The sequence below is a fragment of the Gymnodraco acuticeps genome, unplaced genomic scaffold (genome assembly GCF_902827175.1).
Source record: "Gymnodraco acuticeps unplaced genomic scaffold, fGymAcu1.1, whole genome shotgun sequence".
NCBI lineage: Eukaryota > Metazoa > Chordata > Actinopteri > Perciformes > Bathydraconidae > Gymnodraco > Gymnodraco acuticeps.
The window spans coordinates 161,879-186,615 of NW_022990879.1; the positions used below are offsets into that span (position 1 = coordinate 161,879).

Consider the following 24,737-nt stretch of genomic DNA (forward strand, 5'->3'; position numbering starts at 1 on the left):
TCTTTTAATATATGATTATTTCTCAGCTGCTAGTTCATTCCTCGCAGATTCTTCAGTCTCATCAGCCTCATCCTTCCATCAGTCCCAGTCAATGCCTCCAGCACACTTCCAGTGTCTGACTCCATATGATATTGTCCTGATGCTGTAAGGGTGATGCCCCATGATCACAACATGACCCCTCTAGAGTCTGAGTGCCAGGGACTTCAAATTACGTCTGTCATTAATGTTAAATCACCCATTATAACAATTGTATTTCCTTTTTTCTCTTGTCTTAACTGAATAGTTCTGTCTTTAAGTATAACCCAATATAAAGTCCTTTTCCTGCACCATTTTAAGGCTTCAAAAACAGGCATTTTTACTGTATGTGTTTGAAGAAATGACACAATCAATGGCCCAGAATTGTACTTTATAAACTATGAATCTTGTGGTGCTTGAAGAAATACACACTGGCTAAGCCGGCCAGGTTATATATATATATATATATGCCTTTTTTGGAGCCCTTTTTTGCAATATTTATTAAAATGTCACTAGTTATTTAAACAAACCACTATCTGAGGATAATACAAGCAACCATACAACGCCCTTTATCTAGAGAGCCACAAATCTTTTCAACTGCTGTAAGTTAGGGCACTATCTGTGCAGAACATTTTAAATATTCTTTATTTGCAGTATTTTTGTTAAAAAGTGTTCAGAAAGACTGCATCAATTATATGCTATATATATATATAATATCAATATTTTTATTAACTAACCAAAGTCAATTTAAATAGCGGGCAAAAATGGGTTAATTGCCATGCATCTGGTGTTTCATATAGTTTACGTTCAATTTCAACTATTTTAGGCAGAAAAACGTATTGACTAAAACTTTTTTAATAATTTACTATAATTTAGAAAGGTTTTTGTTAGAAATCATTTCAAAAGCATGCTCTGTGAAAATTACATATTACGGTTCCCATGTTTGTGTTTGAACTTCTGTGAAGATTGATGGGCGAGGTCTATCTTAAGAGCCAATAGGAGACCGATATGCATCCACTAGTTAACTAGTTGCAGTTCATATGGCTCACTAGTGAACGTGAAGGCCATACACGTTCACTAGTGAGCCTTTATATGCAAATGAAGCAGGCGGGACCCAGATTCTGATTGGTCAGTTCAGCTCTGTGAGGGAGAGCCTTAGGGGGCGTTCTTCTGCGATGTTTTTAGCAACGTCTTGAAGACGTGAGGTGCATCAGTCGGGTATTTATGCCCACTGTTAACATATTGTCCGTGGGAAGTCAGTAAGTGTGTGTTTTGCCTAGGAAAATACATGTTCTGCTTCTGCTTTGTTCCGCTTTGTGTGTGTGTTTTTGTTGGTGCGAATGTGCGCACGCTTGTGTGTGAGAACACCGGCACTCGAGACACAAAAGTAGAGGAAGTGATCGTGGGACATTTTATCAGCGGTCCTCATGAAATGAATAAAGCAGAAACACTGGACAGATCTTAAAATCAGGGTAACGATAGATCCGTATGAAGATAAACAACCTCTCCATATTTGCCAAGACTAATATTTACGGAAGTCACGGCGATCTCTCAAAGCTGTGATCCGAAGAGGGTTACCTCCTCTTTCAATCCATCAATAATGTCACTCTTTTATCACAATGCCATTATAATCAAGCACCTTTCAAATTGCAGCTTAATACAATGTTTTAAAGAGGATCTATATTCGTGTCTGCAGTCCTAAGGCAACTTTCTAATTTTAAGAAAGTCTTCAATGTTCTTACCTAATTTGATAAAGAGTCATATGATCATAATTACACAAATACTTTTGTTTTATATTTTTGTAAATATGGTCATATTTTAAAACAGTGTATTTAAGCTCTTAAATAAACTATTTGGGCTGGGTGGCGCTCTATATCTTAGGGCCTATAGGAGACCTTGATGCGTTCTTTCACCTCCTCCTCATTAGCATTCTGTGCAACTAGTGTGACTAGTGCACATTTGGGATCCACTAGTGCTACTAGTGAACATTTTAAGCCTCACTAGTTCACTAGTGGAATTTAAACTTCTCTCACTAGTTAACTAGTAAAAGGCAAAGGGTTCACTAGTTAACGTGTAGACATTTTGAGCCCCACTAGTTAACTAGTAAGGTCAAAAGAGGCGTCAACTAGTTAACTAGTGAACATTTTGCCTTTACTAGTTAACTAGTGAGTGATTCTGGGTGCGACTAGTTAACTAGTGCGCTGCCAAATCTCTGACATGTTAACTAGTTGTGCTTCTTTTGTGTGACTAGTTAACATGTCAGAGATTTTGCAGTGCACTAGTTAACTTGTAAGACTTTTAGGGTCACTAGTACGGTCAGAGGGCCACTAGTTCATCAAAAAGCTTACACGTTGGGACTTTGGCGCTACTAGTGCTGCTCCTGGCGTCACTAGTAAGGCATACGTGTTAACTAGTCGGACAAAAGTGCCACTAGTTGCTGAAAAAGAGCGACTAGTGAAATGTTTTATTCAACTAGTAAAGCAGAGTGCCTGACTAGTTTGACCATATATCTAACAAGTGAAATCAAGGAGCCAACTAGTGTAGTCCGCTGCCGTCTGATATCAAGGAAATTGAATAAATACTCAAATGGCTTGCCATAAACTAGTGTAGTCCGCTGCCGTCTGATATCAAGGAAATTGAATAAATACTCAAATCGCTTGCCATACATACATGTTAAATCAATAGCTAACTAGTTGCATGCAGTTGCTCACTAGTGCAAAAAAAGCCAAACTAGTCGAAGGAAAGGGCTTACATGTAAGAAAAATGTGCAACATGTCAGGTCAAAGACTAACATGTTTATAATATAACCTCACTAGTGAGAATAAATGCCCTCCACTAGTTAACTAGTAAGAAAAACATCTGTGTCACTAGTTCACTAGTGACTCCTCTAAGGCTTCACTAGTTAACTAGTGAGATAAAGTGTGTGTAACTAGTTAACTAGTAAGGTACAAACAATTGTACTAGTGCATCTAGTGGACAATTTGGACCTCACTAGTTAACTAGTGCACATTTTGAGCCTCACTAGTCAGCTTAGAAGACCAAAACAGGCTTCAACTAGTTCACTAGTGAACATTATGCCTTCACTAGTTAACGTGTAAGCTGCAATATGTATCCACTAGTTAACTAGTTGCCGTTCATATGGCCAACACGTTAACTAGTCAGCCATAGGCAAATGAAGCAGGCGGGACCCAGATTCTGATTGGTCAGTTCAGCTCTGTGAGGGAGAGCCTGAGGGGGTGTTCTTCTGCGATGTTTTTAGCAAGGTCTTGAAGACGTGAGGTGCATCAGTCGGGTATTTATGCCTACTGTTAACATATTGTCCGTGGGAAGTCAGTCAGTGTGTGTTTTGCCTAGGAAAATACATGTTTCTGCTTCTGCTTTGTTCCGCTTTGTGTGTGTGTTTTTGTTGGTGCGAATGTGCGCACGCTTGTGTGTGAGAACACCGGCACTCGAGACACAAAAGTAGAGGAAGTGATCGTGGGACATTTTATCAGCGGTCCTCATGAAATGAATAAAGCAGAAACACTGGACAGATCTTAAAATCAGGGTAACGATAGATCCGTATGAAGATAAACAACCTCTCCATATTTGCCAAGACTAATATTTACGGAAGTCACAGCGATCTCTCAAAGCTGTGATCCGAAGAGGGTTACTTCCTCTTTCAATCCATCAATAATGTCACTCTTTTATCACAATGCCATTCTAATCCAAGCACCTTTCAAATTGCAGCTTAATAAAATGTTTTAAAGAGGATCTATATTCGTGTCTGCAGTCATAAGGCAACTTTCTAATTTTAAGAAAGTCTTCAATGTTCTTACCTAATTTGATATACAATGATCATAATTACACAAATACTTTTGTTTTATATTTTTGTAAATATGGTCATATTTTAAAACAGTGTATTTAAGCTCTTAAATAAACTATTTGGGCTGGGTGGCGCTCTATAGCTTAGGGCCAATAGGAGACCTCGATGCGTTCTTTCCCCTCCTCCTCATTAGCATTCTGTGCCACTAGTGTGACTAGTGCACATTTGGGATCCACTAGTGCTACTAGTGAACATTTTAAGCCTCACTAGTTCACTAGTGGAATTTAAACTTCTCTCACTAGTTAACTAGTAAAAGGCAAAGGGTTCACTAGTTAACGTGTAGACATTTTGAGCCCCACTAGTTAACTAGTAAGGTCAAAAGAGGCGTCAACTAGTTAACTAGTGAACATTTTGCCTTTACTAGTTAACTAGTGAGTGATTCTGGGTGCGACTAGTTAACTAGTGCGCTGCAAAATCTCTGACATGTTAACTAGTTGTGCTTCTTTTGTGTGACTAGTTAACATGTCAGAGCTTTTGCAGCGCACTAGTTAACTTGTAAGACTTTTAGGGTCACTAGTACGGTCAGAGGGTCACTAGTTAATCAAAAAGCTTACACGTTGGGACTTTGGCGCTACTAGTGCTGCTCCTGGCGTCACTAGTAAGGCATACGTGTTAACTAGTCGGACAAAAGTGCCACTAGTTGCTGAAAAAGAGCGACTAGTGAAATGTTTTATTCAACTAGTAAAGCAGAGTGCCTGACTAGTTTGACCATATATCTAACAAGTGAAATCAAAGAGCCAACTAGTGTAGTCCGCTGCCGTCTGATATCAAGGAAATTGAATAAATACTCAAATGGCTTGCCATAGGCCTGAGGTCTGTGGCAGCACTGTGCAGACTGGCAGCGCACAGATAAACAGCCTCGTCTTCCTCCTGAACGCTGCTGATGCTCAGAGACCACAGCTGCTTCTCCTTCACTTTCACTGCCTGGTAACCAGATGTAAACCCTTCTTCATAGTTTGCAAAGCCAGCTACTACATACGCCACTAACTGAAAACCCTGTCCTCTCTGCTGCCGGTACCAGTACACATAATCATAGTTGGTTTCGTTCTGGTAGCAGTGCATTTCTGCCGAACCGTTGGGAAGCCTGGAGATGTAGTGAGGCCACTGAGTGATGAGCACCGACTGACACACATCTGGAACAGAAAACTGATTTTTTAAAAATATTTCACCCTAAAAATATATTTACAATGTATTTAATCGTTGAAACACTTTACCTGCAGCCCAAAGAGAGTGAAGGAGGTGAAGCCTGGGATCATTGTGATTCAGGAGGAGGAAGTGAAGGAAAATACAAGCGGCCACCTCTTTAGTTCTGTGTGGAGGAAATGACGTCAGAGTCTCTGCGTGTTAGCTGGAAGTGAGACGTACAGAAAGATGTTGATGAAGCTGAGTTATGTTTGCAGTCTTTAGGTGCGCAACAACGTGTAACAGTGTGTACTCCGTCTCGTTTGTTTTCTGTTCATCTCACGCATGACTTATTTGGATTTTTATTCAGTACTATAAACATTTGCTTATTTATGATGTTGTTTATACTTATAGCCAGTGGCGTGCGGTGAGGTTCATGGCTGGTGAGGCACTGACTCTTTCAGAGTCAGATTTACAAATATTATATTTTCACCTTAATCGAAATATTCTGTTATTTTCAAAAGCTTTTTTAGTCTGATGCTTCGATTCATTTTAAACAGACCGTTCAACAAAAGGATACCCAACATCTAAATATTGGATTGTTCTTTCTTAGTAAGATCCCATGTTCATTACAATTGGGGTCTTACCTTGACTTGAGGATGAAGTCCATGCTATCCTTCTGGACAACAATCTCTATTACTTTTTTGTAAAAGTCCTCCTTATCTTCCTCTAGTTTCAAAAGTCTAGCTTGTTGTTTGCCTCTACCGTCTCTGCGTAGAATAACAGTAGCAACAAGGACCTGTGGGCTCACTTGCGCCCCCTTCAGTGCGGCAGAGGTTATGGCTGCCTCCCCTGGTGCTTTTTTCATTGCCGTTGTACGATGAGACCAGCGAGCCTAAATATCATATATACGTGAAATAAGTTATTTAGAGACTATGGATGGCGAGGATAAATGTAATAAAGGGATCTACAAACATTACATTGGTGACCTACAGTGAGATGGTGCAGGCATGCGCTTAGGGCCCGCTTTCCAGACAGTTTCTGTGAGGTGATGCATTCTGAGGTGAGGCAGAGCTCATCTGTGCCTCACCTCACCACACAGTAACTGGCTTGAGCGCGCTCACAAAATAAGTGCCCGTGCTAAATTAGTGCCCGCGCTCCAGCCAGTTACTGTGGGCTAACGAGAGGCAGAGCTCGTCCCTGCCTCACTCCTCATCGCTCCCATGTAGTTGTAGCGGAGCTCGGCCAATTTGCTGATTTTGACTATAAAAAGCGATTGGAATCAAACAGAAATCACACTTACAACACAGATCAGTGGAGACATGTTATTATTATTACTATTTAGTTTCTTTAGTTGTTTTTCCGTTACATTGGAGTATGGCCAGTCTATGAGTATGACAGGTGAGGCTCTGCCTCCCCTGTCTGCACGTCGCTGCTTATAGCAGTAGGATAGCATTATGGTGCACATACATATAAACATATGAACATGTACTGTATATTAGGGCTGCTCAATTAATCATATTTTAATCGCAATTACGATTTTGGCTCGCAACGATTATGAAAACAACATAATCGAAATAAAACGATTATTTTATTTATTTTAATTAAACATTTTATTGGTTTTTCAGTTGAATTATACTTAAAGTTCAGGGTAATCAACTGTTAGAAACATACTGTTCACATTTTCTTTTTCAATAAATGGATGTTTTCAAAATAAATGCATAATCGGTTTTAATAATCAATTATTGACCCAAATAATCGAGATTATGATTTTTGCCATAATCGAACAGCCCTACTGTATATGCATCTGTACTCACCTACACACACAAAATCATTCTATTTATTACATGGTTTCAAATATTGTTCATTTCTGATTATAAAGGCTTACTTCTAAAATGCTGTTTACATTGACTTGAAGTCGTTGAATGAAGTTGGAGTCGGTTTGACACACTGATTATTTTGAAAGAATATTTTTGATATAAATCCCTTGTTTTCTGTATTATAGCTGCAATTCTATTTACCCTCTATCTCCCTTACCTGGACCATTTTAATGTGATTCAGTATGTTGTCAACCTAGAATAATTCATTGGGTTTAGATCATGATAGAGATAATGACGTGTTCCTAGAGTGTTTTTAGCTGGCATGACTTTGTCTGTCCTCTCAGAGCAGCAGAGCAGAGCTCTCTCCAGCAGCTGAGATATTCCCTCATGTCTTTAGGATCAGTTTCTGTCTGATGCAGGTGTTTGTCACTGCAGCTTTTTGTAAAGCAGGCGGAGGAGGTGACACACCGTGCTCCTCGCTGCGCAGAAATACTCTGCACTGTCTGCCATCTTCATGTTGGAGATTGTGAGCTGAGCTCGGCCCTTTGAGTGACCTGTGATGTTGAAACGTTCCGTTGCAAAGGTCTTCTCTACGTCTGTGTTTTCATAATGAAGCAGTCCGATCAGATCCATGTCTCTCGGCTGACCTCCGGCTGCTGACCTGTGCCGGTACCAGAGCATGTAGGGGAAGCTGTTATCGCCGTGGAAACACTCCAGACGGGCTTCCTGTTGTCCAGGCCTTATCAGCAGGTTCTCAGGTGATTGTTGGATCTTAAGCGATGATAACACAACGTCTGGAGGACGAAAAATAAAAAGTGTGAATAGGCCTTTCTTTTGATAATCTGAAATAAGGCCTTACTTGTTATTATAAAGTGTTTAATCAATGATTTAAAAGTCTTATTATGCTAACACATGGGATTAGGATGATAATTCGTTTTTTTTTCTGATTTAGCTTTTTAACGCAGATAAGGATAACAGTAACATTGCATTTAAGAATTGGTCTTAAATTAAATTCAAACAGTTTTGATCTTAATGTCTTAAAATCTAACTTGCCCTGAATCTGATTTTTTTTTAGTTTACAGCAAATAAAATCCTGTGACTCTTACCTGTGAGCAAAGACATAGAAAAACCCAAAATGAGGAACATTTTAAAATGTACACTCAAATCTGAACTCAAACAGAGACGTGCAAAGAAATGAGTGAAAACACATTGTTGTGAAATCTTCCTTTTATTGTACATTATGATGAGGAAGGAGGAGGAGCTTCCAGCCCTCTCCATGTCGGTGTGATTTCACTGCTCCCTGCTGTTCACTGCTTTCATTCTGAGCTCATTACTAGAACTCCAAATGCTAAATATATTCTTGTAACTATTTATTAACCATGAAGAGAGCTGAGCAACTGATCGAAACATTCGTCTATGACTGAAGAGTAAAACATGTACATATCCCAGGGTTTGTGCAACACAGGACTACAGGAGAGTTTGGATAATGTTTCAATATGTCTTTCAACGTTACATCTACACAACCACTTATGCAAACCAATGATCTTTAATATGTGAAATATAACAACCCAGTCAAAGTTAAAAACAACAGCTGGTAAAATAAAAAAGAGACCATATACCCATTGCTCTGGGTATGAAGGAATTCTGTAAAACGTGTTTTGTTTGATGTCATCTATCTGACATTAGGTTGAATGGTAAAGGCTTTGATATTTTTGTTTAAAGTTTAAATCTTCCGGACAAAATTAGAAAAGTGCCGGTCAGAGGTCTTCTTTGTTATTTATTGAGCTTTAAAACAAATTGATAACGACTCTATATAATAATATAAGAATAAAAAATGGAGTCTCTCTTTTCCTCCCCCACTTCTGACAGCCCAGCAGCTGATCTCTGAGCAGGAGACGTGGGGAGAGGGAGGCGGGGCTATTTCATCGTTATCAGAAAATGATCGCATAGGGCGTACACACGGAGCCGTTTGCTCCCCCAGAGCGTTCCGTTTGCAGATCCACCTTGGGACCCGTTATCGTTTGCGGGGTCCGTTTCTATCGTTTTGTTACGGCCTCGTGTAAATGAAAGGGCTATACGCAAAAGAAACGATGCGGATACAACCTGAATCGTCCTCGTGTAAACGGGGTCTTAATAGTGTGATCGGTGCTCTCTATAAAGGCCGATCAGGAGAGCCGATCGCATGGCGTAAAATACATGACACTTTTCTCTGTGCGGCAAAACAAGCTCGCCAAAATGGCTTCACCGGTCTGGCAGTATTTTAAGGTGTCCAAAAAGACAATAAAATAGCGGTATGCAACGTGTGTGAAGCAGAAATCCTGCAGCTCCACCCGCTGTGACGGACCGGTGAGCGGAGCAACACACACTAAGAGTTAGACCTAACACACTTAGCTATTTGATCTACCTCTGGAACAATCTAAACTAATTATAAATATATGTATTCTTTGTGGAAGCGCATCAATTATTGAAAAATATATCTGAACTTTTCGATCCGTTACGATTATAAACTAAAGCAATATAAAACTGAGCCCCATTAAGAGTTTTAAACATCACTTTAAATGGAAGATCCCCATAGCCCAGGGGCGGACTGGGACTAAAATTCAGCCCTGGAAACTGACCCAGTCCGGCCACATGAAATGTCAAATGTTAGAAATCCGCTGTTTATTATTTAAAGTTTTACGTCCGATTCGCTCCTTTGTTCCTCTCTGTACACAGCTCCAGTTTGGGCATTGGCCTGTCATCAGATTTAATTTTTAGTTGCTGCTGTAGCGGAAGTTTAGTGAAATTATTTTTGATGATATACTCCAAATCTCCACCCTCCATAATTGCACTTGCTTCAGTTGCTTGCTACTTTCTAAGGGCGGTGATGACAGTTACAGTACGAACTGAAGTTGATGCGATTTGATTGGATTGTGAGGCAAGGGAAGCTAGTCGCCTCTGGATTGGTCTTGGCATGGCCCTGACCAATCACAGGTTGGCAGGGCATGACGTGAGCCTCATCTGATTGGTCAATCCCTCCATTTTTGTTCATCGAGGGAAGCCAATTTCAGCTGGCCTCCTCTCGCAACAGAGTGCAACCTACTGTTTCACCATAACATCTAGAGGGGCGCTGTTTCACTCTTTGTGAAATACTCAATCAGAATGGGGGAGGGACGGGCCGGCAGCAACACACAGCACAGAATAATTACCGAAACTAAACAAAGTGTTCATTATTAAAATGATAACTACAATCATAAAAAACAGGGGAAGCCTGGCATCCCTTGGCCTCCAGGAGAAAACGCCACTGAGTTCAAGGGATCATTCTCACCCACCTCTTGCTCTTGCCCTGCACGTGTGCCAGTTGAGCTGGTTCTTCCAGCAGCTCAACTCTGTCCCTCATCATGAACGCAGGAGGCTGGCTGTATATCTGAACTCGCGCCCTCATCATGAACTTCATCATCTTGCAATTGTTCTAAGCTGCTGCTGATAGTGCTTGTAGCAGCGCTGCTGCCAAAATGATCTGTCAATTTGCGACATTTATATGCTTCACCTGCGAGTGACTTCACCTTTTTTTCTCTTGCCTTCTCTTGCCTTCTCGGCCCCACCTTTTTCTTTTCGTTTTCTTTGATTTGTATCCATGTTTTTTCATTCTCGAGGATACTGGCTTCCAAGCCAATATTTCAAGGATGCTACGTCATCGAGTGCCGCCGAAGTACTGTTCCAATAGAGAGGCGAAGTCCCTCCCTTCCCGGGGGACCTCCATGGGACCTTATTTCGGAAAAAGTATGTATTGAAGTCAATGGAGAGAGAAAGATTATCTTTTGATCCCGTTTGAATTGTGCAACAAATTACACATATGATGTTTGTCAATGTTTGGATTTTGGGGAGTTCAAAACCAAACAACAGGATTAGGATCACTTTGATATCCGATCAGATCAGGAAATCCAATCCAAGCTTTAATCTGGATCACATCTTCAAAGTGGGTAGTTCAAACCGACAACACAGGATTGGGATCAGTTTGATCCCAAAAAACTGGATTATCCTGATCCCACCAGAGGGGTGGATTTCCAGTGGATTACCAAAGCAAAATGTACTGTACCATTTATTTAAAAATATGTTTCAATATAAATAAGATGGCAAAGTTTGTTAACTGAAATAATACACCATTTTTAGCCTTCATGGGAAATACATTTTATTTTTCCATTTTTTGCTCACGTTTGTGGCCTATTTTGTTTTCAACCAAATGTTGATGACATAAATGTTTATGCTCATGAAAGTATCACAACAAAGATTGTCAATCACAAATGTAATTTAGATTAAATAAAAAATATCTTCAACAAAAAAAGTCCATCATCTGTCATCACCTTTCAAAAGTAATTGCGGACAATAGATGTCTCTGCAATGTGGTCTCTTGTCTTCCTTGTATTATTTTTCATGTCCACTAGATGGCGCTCGGTAGGATTAAAGCACTGATATTCAGGATCTAGTCATCTTGAAAAGTCGTAATCTGGATCAGGCTGATCCTATCCTGAATTGCTTTGAACTCCAGGGACAACATCTGGCCGACTTGTCTGATCCTGGATCACAAAACATGGGATTTCAAAATCTGATCGGATCAGATTGAGATTAAAAGTGTTGAACTCCTGGGCCCAGGTGATTTGATGAGATCAGAGGGAGACTGACGCACATCAAGACCCAGACTAACACCTGGAGGAGAGAGAACATGTATTTCAATCCCGACTGATTATAAACTAAGCAATTTTGACAGCAGGAGGTCATTGTATTTAAGTTATTACCTGACAGGCAACAACAGAAGAGAAAACGGATCATTTTGACTTCCTCGAAGTATACTCAAACGCTTTTTCCAAAGTTTGTGTCAAAGACTTTTACAGATTCATATTACTGACATGAGGTCAACCGAACAACTGATGATGTCTGCAGGAGATAAGGGCATCAAGTCAGAAGAAGTTTTAGAAAGGGAACACCATTTGCTGTTTCTGTGTCACATGGGGTACTTGTTGCCACGCCCCTTTAGCAACGAGCAGCAGTCCGAGTCCTTTATCTCCAACCAGAGATGTGAAAACAGATTATTGCACATTTGTTTTCCTTAGTCATCAAAATAAACACGTGACCGTTTTTCACAAGCCACAGATTGTCAGAACATTTTGACACTAAACGGCATTTTTATGAACAGATCAGGAGAAAATGTCTGAACTGTTTCATCACGTAATGAGGGACACAATGTGTCCACATGTAGGCTTACATCAACTAACGTGTGCAAACAATGTGGCTTAACGACTTTGGTAATGCTTCAAATTAGGGCTGCTCGATTATGGCAAAAATCATAATCTCGATTATTTGGGTCAATAATTGACGATCACGATTATTAAAAACAGTTATCCGTTTACTTTGAAAACATCCATTTATTGAATTTTTTTTTTTAACAGTTGATTACCCTGAACTTTAAGTATAATTCAACTGGATGTTGTTTTCATAATCGTTGCAAGCCAACATCGTAATTGCGATTAAAATACGATTAGTTGAGCAGCCCTACTTAACATTTTGGTTAGCTGTATTAATATCTAATGTTAGCAAAATATGATATAAATATAATGTAAGCAGATCAAAGTGTGCATGCGAGGTTTTTTATATTTGACAAAGTTGTTTAGTTATAAAGGTTTGAGTATTTCTTCATTTTCACTGACGTAGATAACAAATGCTGCCTGATAATAATAAATTGGTCAAAAATCAAATGTAGAAGTTGGATTTATTTTGACTAAGTCACACAAATAATGCTTGATGAAACTTAGACTTGGTGTTTAAAATCAGAATACTTTATTCAGCCCAGGGGAAATAGTTTTTAGACAGATTTAATGAAATAAAATGAAAGATAAAAATATAATAACATTTATACAAACCTTAAGATTAAAGTAAGAATGTGGAATACAAATAAATAAATATATGCTTACTGTATAAAACCAATAGATTAACATTGCAATACAAAATTAAATGAAAAAGAACTTAGAAATAGAAATGTGCTAAAATAACATGTTTATTGATTCTGGCTCTAACTTGAATCACTCCCAACAGTAACGGTAGTTTTTGTGTGAGCAGGGGGTCTGTGCAGTCAGTGTGCGTAGCTGGCAGCGCAGAAATACACGGCACTGTGCTCCTCTGCCTTCAGTGTGTCTATGAACAGAGACGCGTTCTTCGCTTTGTCTCCACTCAGGTCTCCAGACATTTTAAAATGTTCTTTGAAAGGCTCCTCGTATTCTTTGCTGTCGTAGTTCAAGTGTCCGATGCGTTTCAGAGCTCTCTCTCCGGGGGGTTGTTGGTACCACTGCATGAAGGTGTAGTCGGTCTTCTCATGGCTGCAGACCAGCTGCACCTTGTCTCCTGGACTCATCAGGAGCTCTGCAGGGGTCTGCCTCACCTCAACACCCAGACAAACACCTAGGAAAAAGAAAAGGAGAATTAATCAACTAGAAACGATATTATTGCTAATAAATAACAGCTGTTTTCATTATCGGTGAATCTAATGATGATTCCCTAGATTCATCGATCAATCAGTTGGTCTAAAACATTTCTAAATACACTTTCAATCCCAGTTTCTCAAATTCCGGGGTCTTTAAATGTCTTGTTCTGTCAGTACAAAGAGATTAAAATGTAGTCTGATACAAAACAGAGAAAAGCAAGACTTCTGCATATGAGAGAGACTGAACATTTTACGTTACTTTTGCATGAAAAATTACTTACGATGCATCAATTATTAAAATCAAAATGTCAATAATTATTTTGTAGATTCAAACTGTACTCCTAAAAATGTGATTACCAATGATCGATGATAGAAAGAGTAATGTTGGCATGTTGTCCTCCTCTCTGAATGAACACAGAACGCTGCAGAAACTCGACTGAACTACAGACCCCTGCACACTCTCATTAATGCCCCCTCCCCTCAGCATATCAGTTCTGCATCTATGTAGCTACGGCTCCACCTGCTGGGATGATTCAAAAAATAATAATTCAAGTTACAGTTTTAAGGGAAAGCTTAATGGAGCACTTTAACATGAGAAGCAGCCACAGCAGACGGGATGAATATCTGCGTAATAATCTCCCATCGCTCTCAGAACCACCACTGTTCTGAGCGGGTTACTCCAGGTGCACAGAGCTGTTGCACAGAGATAAAGGCAGCTTATGTTGAGGAGGTTTTTGCACTGAGGAGCAGTGACATGCTGGCATTGGGATATATCGACCCAGCCACGTTTCATCTTCAATGCCCTTGCTGATGGAAGGAGGTTGTCACTCAAAAGCTCACGATACATGGCCCCATTCATTCTTTCCTGTACACGGATCAGTCGTCCTGGTCCCTTTGCAGAAACACAGCCCCAAAGCATGATGTTTCCACCCCCATGTTTCACAGTAGGTGTTCTTTGGATGCAACTCAGCATTCTTTCTCCTCCAAACACGTCTAGTTGAGTTCTTACCAAAAAGTTCTATTTTGGTTTCATCTGACCATATGACATTCTCCCAATCCTCTTCTGGATCATCTAAATGCTCTCTAGCAGACTTCAGACGGGCCTGGACATGTACTGGCTTAAGCAGGGGGACACGTCTGGCACGGCAGGATCTGAGTCCCTGGCGGCGTAGTGTGTTACTGATGGTAGCCTTTGTTACTTTGGTCCCAGCTCTCTGCAGGTCATTGACTCGGTCCCCCCGTGTGGTTCTGGGATCTTTGCTCACCGTTCTTGTGATCATTTTGACCCCACGGGGTGAGATCTTGCGTGGAGCCCCAGATCGAGGGAGATTATCAGTGGTCTTTTATGTCTTCCATTTTCTAATAATTGCTCCCACAGTTGATTTCTTCACACCAAGCTGCTTACCTATTGCAGATTCAGTCTTCCCAGCCTGGTGCAGGTCTACCATTTTGTTTCTGGTGTCCTTTGACAGCTCTTTGGTCTTGACCATAGTGGAGTTTGTAGTGTGACTGTTTGAGGTTGTGGACAGGTGTCTTTTATACTGATAACGAGTTCAAACAGGTGCCATTAATACAGTTAACAAGTGGAGGACAGAGGAGGCTCTTAAAGAAGAAGTTACAGGTCTGTGAGAGCCAGACATCTTGTTTGTTTGTAGGTGACCAAATACGTATTTTACCGAGGAATTTACCAATTAATTCATTAAAAATCCTACAATGTGATTTCCTGGATTATTTCCCCCCATTCTGTCTCTCATAGTTGAAGTGTACCTAGGATGAAGATTACAGGCCTCTCATCTTTTTAAATGGGAGAACTTGCACAATTGGTGGCTGACTAAATACTTTTTTGCCCCACTGTATATAAAATGATATATATATTTTAAACACCTTGAATTTCAGGGGGGGCGCGGGGCTCCGTTGGCGGGGCGCAGCGCCCCTCCAAGACAATGGTAGGGGAAACACTGGAGTCAAGCACAGGAATACAATGATAATTTTGTGTTTGTCTACTGTAATGTTAGGTGTAAGACTCTGTGTCATTGCAATGAATGAAGCAGCTATTTGAACCCCCCTTTTTTAGGTTAACCCTCCCTCGTCATAGGTGGGCGGTGACATGATTGTGCACGACACATCTTACCCCTCAACGAGATACTCACCCGTGTTACCATGAGTTATTGGTAAAGTAAGTCAATTACAAATCTCAGAAAGGTCTTGTCGATTGGATTATCCAAGTGGCTTTCAACAACAATATTTTTCACAAACTCACACAATTCATGCAGTAAAATACCAGTCTGTCAATTCTCAGTCCTGATTATGTTCATGTTCATTGATATGCAAATGTGCAAAGGACGACCTCCTGTTATTATAATCTCTCATGGTAATCAGCAGGAACATAGACGTTGGTTGGAAGTGATGTTCCAGGTGCACAGAGCTGTAAATGAACCGTGTTGAGGAGGTTTTTGTACAGGAGGAGCAGAGACCTGCAGCACTGTGTTGACTGGCAGCACAGAAATAAAGTGCACTGCTGTTCTCACTCAGCCCTTCAACTGTCAGTGTGCAGTTCTTATTTATATTTGCATCTCCATCCATCTTCACCCCCAGGCCAGACTCTGGGTTTGTTATGCCTGCCATGATGTATCCGAGGAACTGCAGTTGTCCGTCCTTCATTTGTTTGTACCACAGGATTCTGTCATAGTCTTTAATACTGTGAGAACAGCTGATGACGGCTTCTTCTCCGAGGTTTTTGTACATATAAGCTGGAGTCTGCGAGACAAGGTCACTCAGAGAGGAACCTGTGGAAAAACAATTTGCTATCATGGGCTTTTACATCAAAAACTGTGATTATTGATAAGAAATCTTTAGTTCTATTACCTGAAACCAGTATGAGATGAAGGGCTGTGCAGAAGAGGAGGATCATCTTGTGTGTTTTATGACTGACTCTAAGAACACGTTACTCTGTGTGTTCATCACTGTGTGCTGTTCTACTGAAGAGCCTCCCATCAGGAAACCTTTCTTCCTGGGGTCATACTCTCACTGCACACCACAGAGATGCTGTACTGCCCCCTGTTGGCAGGAGACCAGACAACACAGACCCGAAATTACATTACATTGCATTTAGCTGACGCTTTTATCCAAAGCGACTTACAATAAGTGCGTTCGACCAACAAAATACAAACTTGAAGAAAACAGAATCATATAAGTACATCAGGTTTCATAGAGCAAAAACATTTCAAGTGCTACTCAACTGGCTTTAGATAAGCCAGCCCTTTATTAGTATAAAAGTGCTTTGTTAATAATTCTATCGCTCGAAGTGGAGTCGAAAGAGATGAGTTTTCAGTCTGCTCCGGAAGGTGTGTAAGCTATCAGCTGTCCTGATGTCAATGGGGAGCTCATTCCACCATCCTGGAGCCAGGACAGCAAACCCACGTGTTTTTGCTGATGGGAACTTGGGTCCCCCTTGCAGTGCGGGTGCAGCGAGCTGTTTGGCTGATGCAGAGCGGAGTGCACGCGCTGGGGTGTACGGTTTAACCATGTCCTGGATGTAGGAAGGGCCAGATCCATTCGCAGCATGTGTGTATATCAGTCTGCGCTTCCGGCGCAGACTGATATACACACATGCATTTCCAAACATTTGGTCTACCTACGTTGCAAATGTATTATCTCTTCAATTTACACACGGCATCTATTGCACGTCTGTCCGTCCTGGGAGAGGGATCCCTCCTCTGTTGCTCTCCCTGAGGTTTCTCCCATTTTTCCCTTTAAACTGTGGGTTTTCTTCGGAAGTTTTTCCTTGTACGATGTGAGGGTCTAAGGACAGAGGGTCTAAGGACAGAGGGTCTAAGGACAGAGGGTGTCGTATTGTCATACTGATATTTTGTACAAACTGTGAAGTCCACTGAGACAAATGTAACATTTGTGATATTTGGCTATATAAATAAACATTGATTGATTGATTGATTGATTGATTGATTGATTGAAGTACTAGTGTCTTGAAGTGGATTCTAGCAGTTACCGGAAGCCAGTGAAGGGAGCGGAGGAGCGGAGTGGTGTGGGAGAATTTTGGAAGGTTGAAGACCAGACGAGCCGCTGCATTCTGGATGAGCTGCAGAGGTCGGATGGCACATGCAGGTAGACCAGCCAGGAGGGAGTTGCAGTAGTCTAGGCGTGAGATGACGAGAGCCTGGACCAGAACCTGCGTTGCTTTCTGGGACAGCTGGGGACGTATCTTCCTGATGTTGTAAAGCGTGTATCTGCAGCAGCGGGTTGTAGCAGCGATGTTTGCAGTGAAGGACAGGTTGTTATCTAGGGTCACACCCAGATTCCTTGCAGTCTGAGTCGGGGAAACAACTGAGGTGCCGATGTTGATTGTCAGGTCAAGAGTGGGACAATCTTTTCCCGGAAGGAAGAGCAGCTCAGTCTTATCAAGGTTGAGCTTGAGGTGGTGAGCAGACATCCACTGAGAGATGTCAGCTAGACAAGCAGAGATGCGTGCGACGACCTGGGTCTCTGAGCGGGGAAAAGACAGAATTAATTGGGTGTCGTCAGCGTAGCAGTGGTAAGAAAAACCATGCGGGCTAATGACAGATCCGAGCGAGTTTGTGTACAAGGAGAAGAGGAGGGGACCAAGAACAGAGCCCTGAGGGACCCCAGTAGTTAATTGACAAGGGTCGGACTCAGACCCTCTCCAAGTCACCCTGTAGGTACGGTCTTTCAGGTATGAGGTGAGGAGGGAAAGTGCAGAGCCTGAAACTCCAAGTTTTTGGAGAGTGCGAAGGAGGATCTGATGATTCACCGTGTCGAATGCAGCAGACAGGTCCAACAGGATGATGACAGAGGAGAGGGAGGCTGCTTTAGCCGTGTGCAGTTCCTCCGTGACAGCAATGAGAGCAGTTTCTGCGGAGTGACCTGCCTTGAAACCAGACTGGTGCGGATCCAGAAGGTTGTTCTGATTGAGATAACAGGAGAGTTGTTTAAAGACAGCGTGTTCAAGTGATTTAGACAGGAACGGGAGGAGAGAGACAGGCCTGTAGTTTATAACATCAGACGGGTTGAGAGTGGGTTTCTTTAGGAGAGGGTTTACTCTTGCCTCCTTGAGACTGTTTGGAAAGTGACCAGAAGTTAGAGAAGTGTTGATGAAATGGGTGAGAAACGGTAGAATATCAGGAGCGATAGTCTGAAGGAGGTTTGAAGGGATAGGGTCCAGAGGACAGGTGGTAGGGGCGGGCAGAGGTAATGAGGGTAAGAACCTCACTTGGAGAGAGAGGGGAAAAGGAGGTTAGTGTGTTGGTGGAAGGAGGGTCTGGTGACCCAGCGGTGAGTAGAGGTGAGTCAGAAAAAGAAGAGCGAATATCATTAACCTTTTTTTCAAAGTGGGTAACAAAGTCGCTTGACAGAAGTGAGGAGGGGGGAGGAGCTTTTGGGGGGTCCAGGAGGGTGGAGAAGATGGAAAATAGTTTTTTGGGATTGGAATAGGAAGATTGGATCTTATCTTGAAAGTGCTTTTTGCCTGAGAGATCGAAGCAGAGAAAGAGGAGAGGAGAGCCTGATAGGTTAGGAGGTTGTCATGGTGTTTGGATTTCCACCGTTTCCGCTCTGCTGCCTGAAGGACGGTTCTATTAGCACGCATGAACCCTGGAACTCAGTTTTACCGTACAGTGATATTATACAGAGAACATGTTTCGTTTGTTGAGACTTCATCAAGATTAATATTTTAATGAAAAGAAGTCCATTTCATATGATGAACTCCTGTCAATAGCTTTGTCAATAATTAAAGAAATAACTAAATATATGTAACGTAAGCCTGCGCAGTTACTCTTACAAATACTTTCCCTCAGATTTAGGCCCACATGTTCCCATATGAAATGCAACAGAATAAAAACTATTTGTAAACAAACCAAAATATACGAACAAGACTGAAAAGATCATTTCCTGGCATTTTTGCACAAACACAATATGATAGAATTGAATAGCTTATCAAAATAGACGGCTTTTGTTTTCTGTCGATCTACTCATCGATTAACCACAAATCGTTGCAGCTCTAAAACTGTGAAATATATTCAATTATACTCAACTGCATGTAGGACAACTAAAGTAATATAATTATATTTAGTCTCGATGGTGAACCTGTTAATCCTGAGTCTCTAATGCCGCTTGTTATAACAGGAAGTTACATTTCTCTGCAGGAAGGACGACCTCCTGTTATTATAATCTCTCATGGTAATCAGCAGGAACATAGACGTTGGTTGGAAGTGATGTTCCAGGTGCACAGAGCTGTAAATGAACCGTGTTGAGGAGGTTTTTGTACAGGAGGAGCAGAGACCTGCAGCACTGTGTTGACTGGCAGCACAGAAATAAAGTGCACTGCTGTTCTCACTCAGCCCTTCAACTGTCAGTGTGCAGTTCTTATTTATATTTGCATCTCCATCCATCTTCACCCCCAGGCCAGACTCTGGGTTTTTTATGCCTGCCATGATGTATCCGAGGAACTGCAGTTGTCCGTCCTTCATTTGTTTGTACCACAGGATTCTGTCATAGTCTTTAATACTGTGAGAACAGCTGATGACGGCTTCTTCTCCGAGGTTTTTGTACATATAAGCTGGAGTCTGCGAGACAAGGTCACTCAGAGAGGAACCTGTGGGAAAACAATTTGCTATCATGGGGTTTTACATCAAAAACTGTGATTATTGATAAGAAATCTTTAGTTCTATTACCTGAAACCAGTATGAGATGAAGGGCTGTGCAGAAGAGGAGGATCATCTTGTGTGTTTTATGACTGACTCTAAGAACACGTTACTCTGTGTGTTCATCACTGTGTGCTGTTCTACTGAAGAGCCCTCCCATCAGGAAACCTTTCTTCCTGGGGTCATACTCTCACTGCACACCACAGAGATGCTGTACTGCCCCCTGTTGGCAGGAGACCAGACAACACAGACCCGAAATTACATTACATTACATTGCATTTAGCTGACGCTTTTATCCAAAGCGACTTACAATAAGTGCGTTCGACCAACAAAATACAAACTTGAAGAAAACAGAATCATATAAGTACATCAGGTTTCATAGAGCAAAAACATTTCAAGTGCTACTCAACTGACTTTAGATAAGCCAGCCCTTTATTAGTATAAAAGTGCTTTGTTAGTAATTCTATCGCTCGAAGTGGAGTCGAAAGAGATGAGTTTTCAGTCTGCTCCGGAAGGTGTGCAAGCTATCAGCTGTCCTGATGTCAATGGGGAGCTCATTCCACCATCCTGGAGCCAGGACAGCAAACCCACGTGTTTTTGCTGATGGGAACTTGGGTCCCCCTTGCAGTGCGGGTGCAGCGAGCTGTTTGGCTGATGCAGAGCGGAGTGCACGCGCTGGGGTGTACGGTTTAACCATGTCCTGGATGTAGGAAGGGCCAGATCCATTCGCAGCATGTGTGTATATCAGTCTGCGCTTCCGGCGCAGACTGATATACACACATGCATTTCCAAACATTTGGTCTACCTACGTTGCAAATGTATTATCTTTTCAATTTACACACGGCATCTATTGCACGTCTGTCCGTCCTGGGAGAGGGATCCCTCCTCTGTTGCTCTCCCTGAGGTTTCTCCCATTTTTCCCTTTAAACTGTGGGTTTTCTTCGGAAGTTTTTCCTTGTACGATGTGAGGGTCTAAGGACAGAGGGTCTAAGGACAGAGGGTCTAAGGACAGAGGGTCTAAGGACAGAGGGTGTCGTATTGTCATACTGATATTTTGTACAAACTGTGAAGTCCACTGAGACAAATGTAACATTTGTGATATTTGGCTATATAAATAAACATTGATTGATTGATTGATTGATTGATTGATTGATTGAAGTACCAGTGTCTTGAAGTGGATTCTAGCAGTTACCGGAAGCCAGTGAAGGGAGCGGAGGAGCGGAGTGGTGTGGGAGAATTTTGGAAGGTTGAAGACCAGACGAGCCGCTGCATTCTGGATGAGCTGCAGAGGTCGGATGGCACATGCAGGTAGACCAGCCAGGAGGGAGTTGCAGTAGTCTAGGCGTGAGATGACGAGAGCCTGGACCAGAACCTGCGTTGCTTTCTGAGTCAGCTGGGGACGTATCTTCTTGATGTTGTAAAGCGTGTATCTGCAGCAGCGGGTTGTAGCAGCGATGTTTGCAGTGAAGGACAGGTTGTTATCTAGGGTCACACCCAGATTCCTTGCAGTCTGAGTCGGGGAAACAACTGAGGTGCCGATGTTGATTGTCAGGTCAAGAGTGGGACAATCTTTTCCCGGGAGGAAGAGCAGCTCAGTCTTATCAAGGTTGAGCTTGAGGTGGTGAGCAGACATCCACTGAGAGATGTCAGCTAGACAAGCAGAGATGCGTGCGACGACCTGGGTCTCTGAGCGGGGAAAGGACAGAATTAATTGGGTGTCGTCAGCGTAGCAGTGGTAAGAAAAACCATGCGGGCTAATGACAGATCCGAGCGAGTTTGTGTACAGGGAGAAGAGGAGGGGACCAAGAACAGAGCCCTGAGGGACCCCAGTAGTTAATTGACAAGGGTCGGACTCGGACCCTCTCCAAGTCACCCTGTAGGTACGGTCTTTGAGGCATGAGGTGAGGAGGGAAAGCGCAGAGCCTGAAACTCCAAGTGCTTGGAGAGTGCGAAGGAGGATCTGATGATTCACCGTGTCGAATGCAGCAGACAGGTCCAACAGGATGATGACAGAGGAGAGGGAGGCTGCTTTAGCCGTGTGCAGTTCCTCCGTGACAGCAATGAGAGCAGTTTCTGTGGAGTGACCTGCCTTGAAACCAGACTGGTGCGGATCCAGAAGGTTGTTCTGATTGAGATAACAGGAGAGTTGTTTAAAGACAGCGCGTTCAAGTGATTTAGACAGGAACGGGAGGAGAGAGACAGGCCTGTAGTTTATAACATCAGACGGGTTGAGAGTGGGTTTCTTTAGGAGAGGGTTTACTCTTGCCTCCTTGAGACTGTTTGGAAAGTGACCAGAAGTTAGAGAAGTGTTGATGAAATGGGTGAGAAACGGTAGAATATCAGGAGCGATAGTCTGAAGGAGGTTTGAAGGGATAGGGTCCAGAGGACAGGTGGTAGGGCGGGCAGAGGTAATGAGGGTAAGAACCTCACTTGGAGAGAGAGGGGAAAAGGAGGTTAGTGTGTGGGTGGAAGGAGGGTCTGGTGACCCAGCGGTGAGTAAAGGTGAGTCAGAAAAAGAAGAGCGAATATCATTAACCTTTTTTTCAAAGTGGGTAACAAAGTCGCTTGACAGAAGTGAGGAGGGGGGAGGAGCTTTTGGGGGGTCCAAGAGGGTGGAGAAGATGGAAAATAGTTTTTTGGGATTGGAATAGGAAGATTGGATCTTATCTTGAAAGTGCTTTTTGCCTGAGAGATCGAAGCAGAGAAAGAGGAGAGGAGAGCCTGATAGGTTAGGAGGTTGTCATGGTGTTTGGATTTCCACCGTTTCCGCTCTGCTGCCCTAAGGACGGTTCTATTAGCACGCATGAACCCTGGAACTCAGTTTTACCGTACAGTGATATTATACAGAGAACATGTTTCGTTTGTTGAGACTTCATCAAGATTAATATTTTAATGAAAAGAAGTCCATTTCATATGATGAACTCCTGTCAATAGCTTTGTCAATAATTAAAGAAATAACTAAATATATGTAACGTAAGCCTGCGCAGTTACTCTTACAAATACTTTCCCTCAGATTTAGGCCCACATGTTCCCATATGAAATGCAACAGAATAAAAACTATTTGTAAACAAACCAAAATATACGAACAAGACTGAAAAGATCATTTCCTGGCATTTTTGCACAAACACAATATGATAGAATTGAATAGCTTATCAAAATAGACGGCTTTTGTTTTCTGTCGATCTACTCATCGATTAACCACAAATCGTTGCAGCTCTAAAACTGTGAAATATATTCAATTATACTCAACTGCATGTAGGACAACTAAAGTAATATAATTATATTTAGTCTCGATGGTGAACCTGTTAATCCTGAGTCTCTAATGCCGCTTGTTATAACAGGAAGTTACATTTCTCTGCAGGAAGGACGACCTCCTGTTATTATAATCTCTCATGGTAATCAGCAGGAACATAGACGTTGGTTGGAAGTGATGTTCCAGGTGCACAGAGCTGTAAATGAACCGTGTTGAGGAGGTTTTTGTACAGGAGGAGCAGAGACCTGCAGCACTGTGTTGACTGGCAGCACAGAAATAAAGTGCACTGCTGTTCTCACTCAGCCCTTCAACTGTCAGTGTGCAGTTCTTATTTATATTTGCATCTCCATCCATCTCACCCCCAGGCCAGACTCTGGGTTTTTTATGCCTGCCATGATGTATCCGAGGAACTGCAGTTGTCCGTCCTTCATTTGTTTGTACCACAGGATTCTGTCATAGTCTTTAATACTGTGAGAACAGCTGATGACGGCTTCTTCTCCGAGGTTTTTGTACATATAAGCTGGAGTCTGCGAGACAAGGTCACTCAGAGAGGAACCTGTGGGAAAACAATTTGCTATCATGGGGTTTTACATCAAAAACTGTGATTATTGATAAGAAATCTTTAGTTCTATTACCTGAAACCAGTATGACATGAAGGGCTGTGCAGAAGAGGAGGATCATCTTGTGTGTTTTATGACTGACTCTAAGAACACGTTACTCTGTGTGTTCATCACTATGTGCTGTTCTACTGAAGAGCCTCCCATCAGGAAACCTTTCTTCCTGGGGTCATACTCTCACTGCACACCACAGAGATGCTGTACTGCCCCCTGTTGGCAGGAGACCAGACAACACAGACCTGAAATTACATTACATTACATTGCATTTAGCTGACGCTTTTATCCAAAGCGACTTACAATAAGTGCGTTCGACCAACAAAATACAAACTTGAAGAAAACAGAATCATATAAGTACATCAGGTTTCATAGAGCAAAAACATTTCAAGTGCTACTCAACTGGCTTTAGATAAGCCAGCCCTTTATTAGTATAAAAGTGCTTTGTTAATAATTCTATCGCTCGAAGTGGAGTCGAAAGAGATGAGTTTTCAGTCTGCTCCGGAAGGTGTGTAAGCTATCAGCTGTCCTGATGTCAATGGGGAGCTCATTCCACCATCCTGGAGCCAGGACAGCAAACCCACGTGTTTTTGCTGATGGGAACTTGGGTCCCCCTTGCAGTGCGGGTGCAGCGAGCTGTTTGGCTGATGCAGAGCGGAGTGCACGCGCTGGGGTGTACGGTTTAACCATGTCCTGGATGTAGGAAGGGCCAGATCCATTCGCAGCATGTGTGTATATCAGTCTGCGCTTCCGGCGCAGACTGATATACACACATGCATTTCCAAACATTTGGTCTACCTACGTTGCAAATGTATTATCTTTTCAATTTACACACGGCATCTATTGCACGTCTGTCCGTCCTGGGAGAGGGATCCCTCCTCTGTTGCTCTCCCTGAGGTTTCTCCCATTTTTCCCTTTAAACT

At 42.2% G+C, this 24,737-nt stretch overlaps 2 protein-coding genes, 1 pseudogene and 3 gene segments (V, D, J or C); 1 reads left to right on the plus strand and 5 right to left on the minus strand.

The window, feature by feature from the left end:
* The window catches only part of LOC117557521 (M1-specific T cell receptor beta chain-like), a 37,126-nt gene extending 31,990 nt beyond the window's left edge, over window positions 1–5,136 (minus strand). Inside the window, 3 exon segments of the mRNA XM_034233399.1 lie at window positions 546–551; window positions 4,708–5,002; window positions 5,095–5,136. Coding sequence (XP_034089290.1) covers window positions 546–551; window positions 4,708–5,002; window positions 5,095–5,136 — 343 coding nt within the window.
* Window positions 1–24,737, plus strand: part of ccdc177 (coiled-coil domain containing 177) — a 168,015-nt gene that overhangs the window by 20,254 nt on the left and 123,024 nt on the right. The gene's annotated exons all lie outside the window — the stretch shown is intronic.
* On the minus strand, window positions 12,929–13,763 carry LOC117557522. The segment is given in 2 exon segments: window positions 12,929–13,254; window positions 13,634–13,763. Coding segments are annotated over 2 exon segments (456 nt in total).
* LOC117557523 lies at window positions 15,572–16,260 on the minus strand. The segment is given in 2 exon segments: window positions 15,572–16,062; window positions 16,142–16,260. Coding segments are annotated over 2 exon segments (537 nt in total).
* Window positions 19,411–20,099, minus strand: LOC117557524. The segment is given in 2 exon segments: window positions 19,411–19,901; window positions 19,981–20,099. Coding segments are annotated over 2 exon segments (537 nt in total).
* On the minus strand, window positions 23,270–23,910 carry LOC117557525 (annotated as a pseudogene).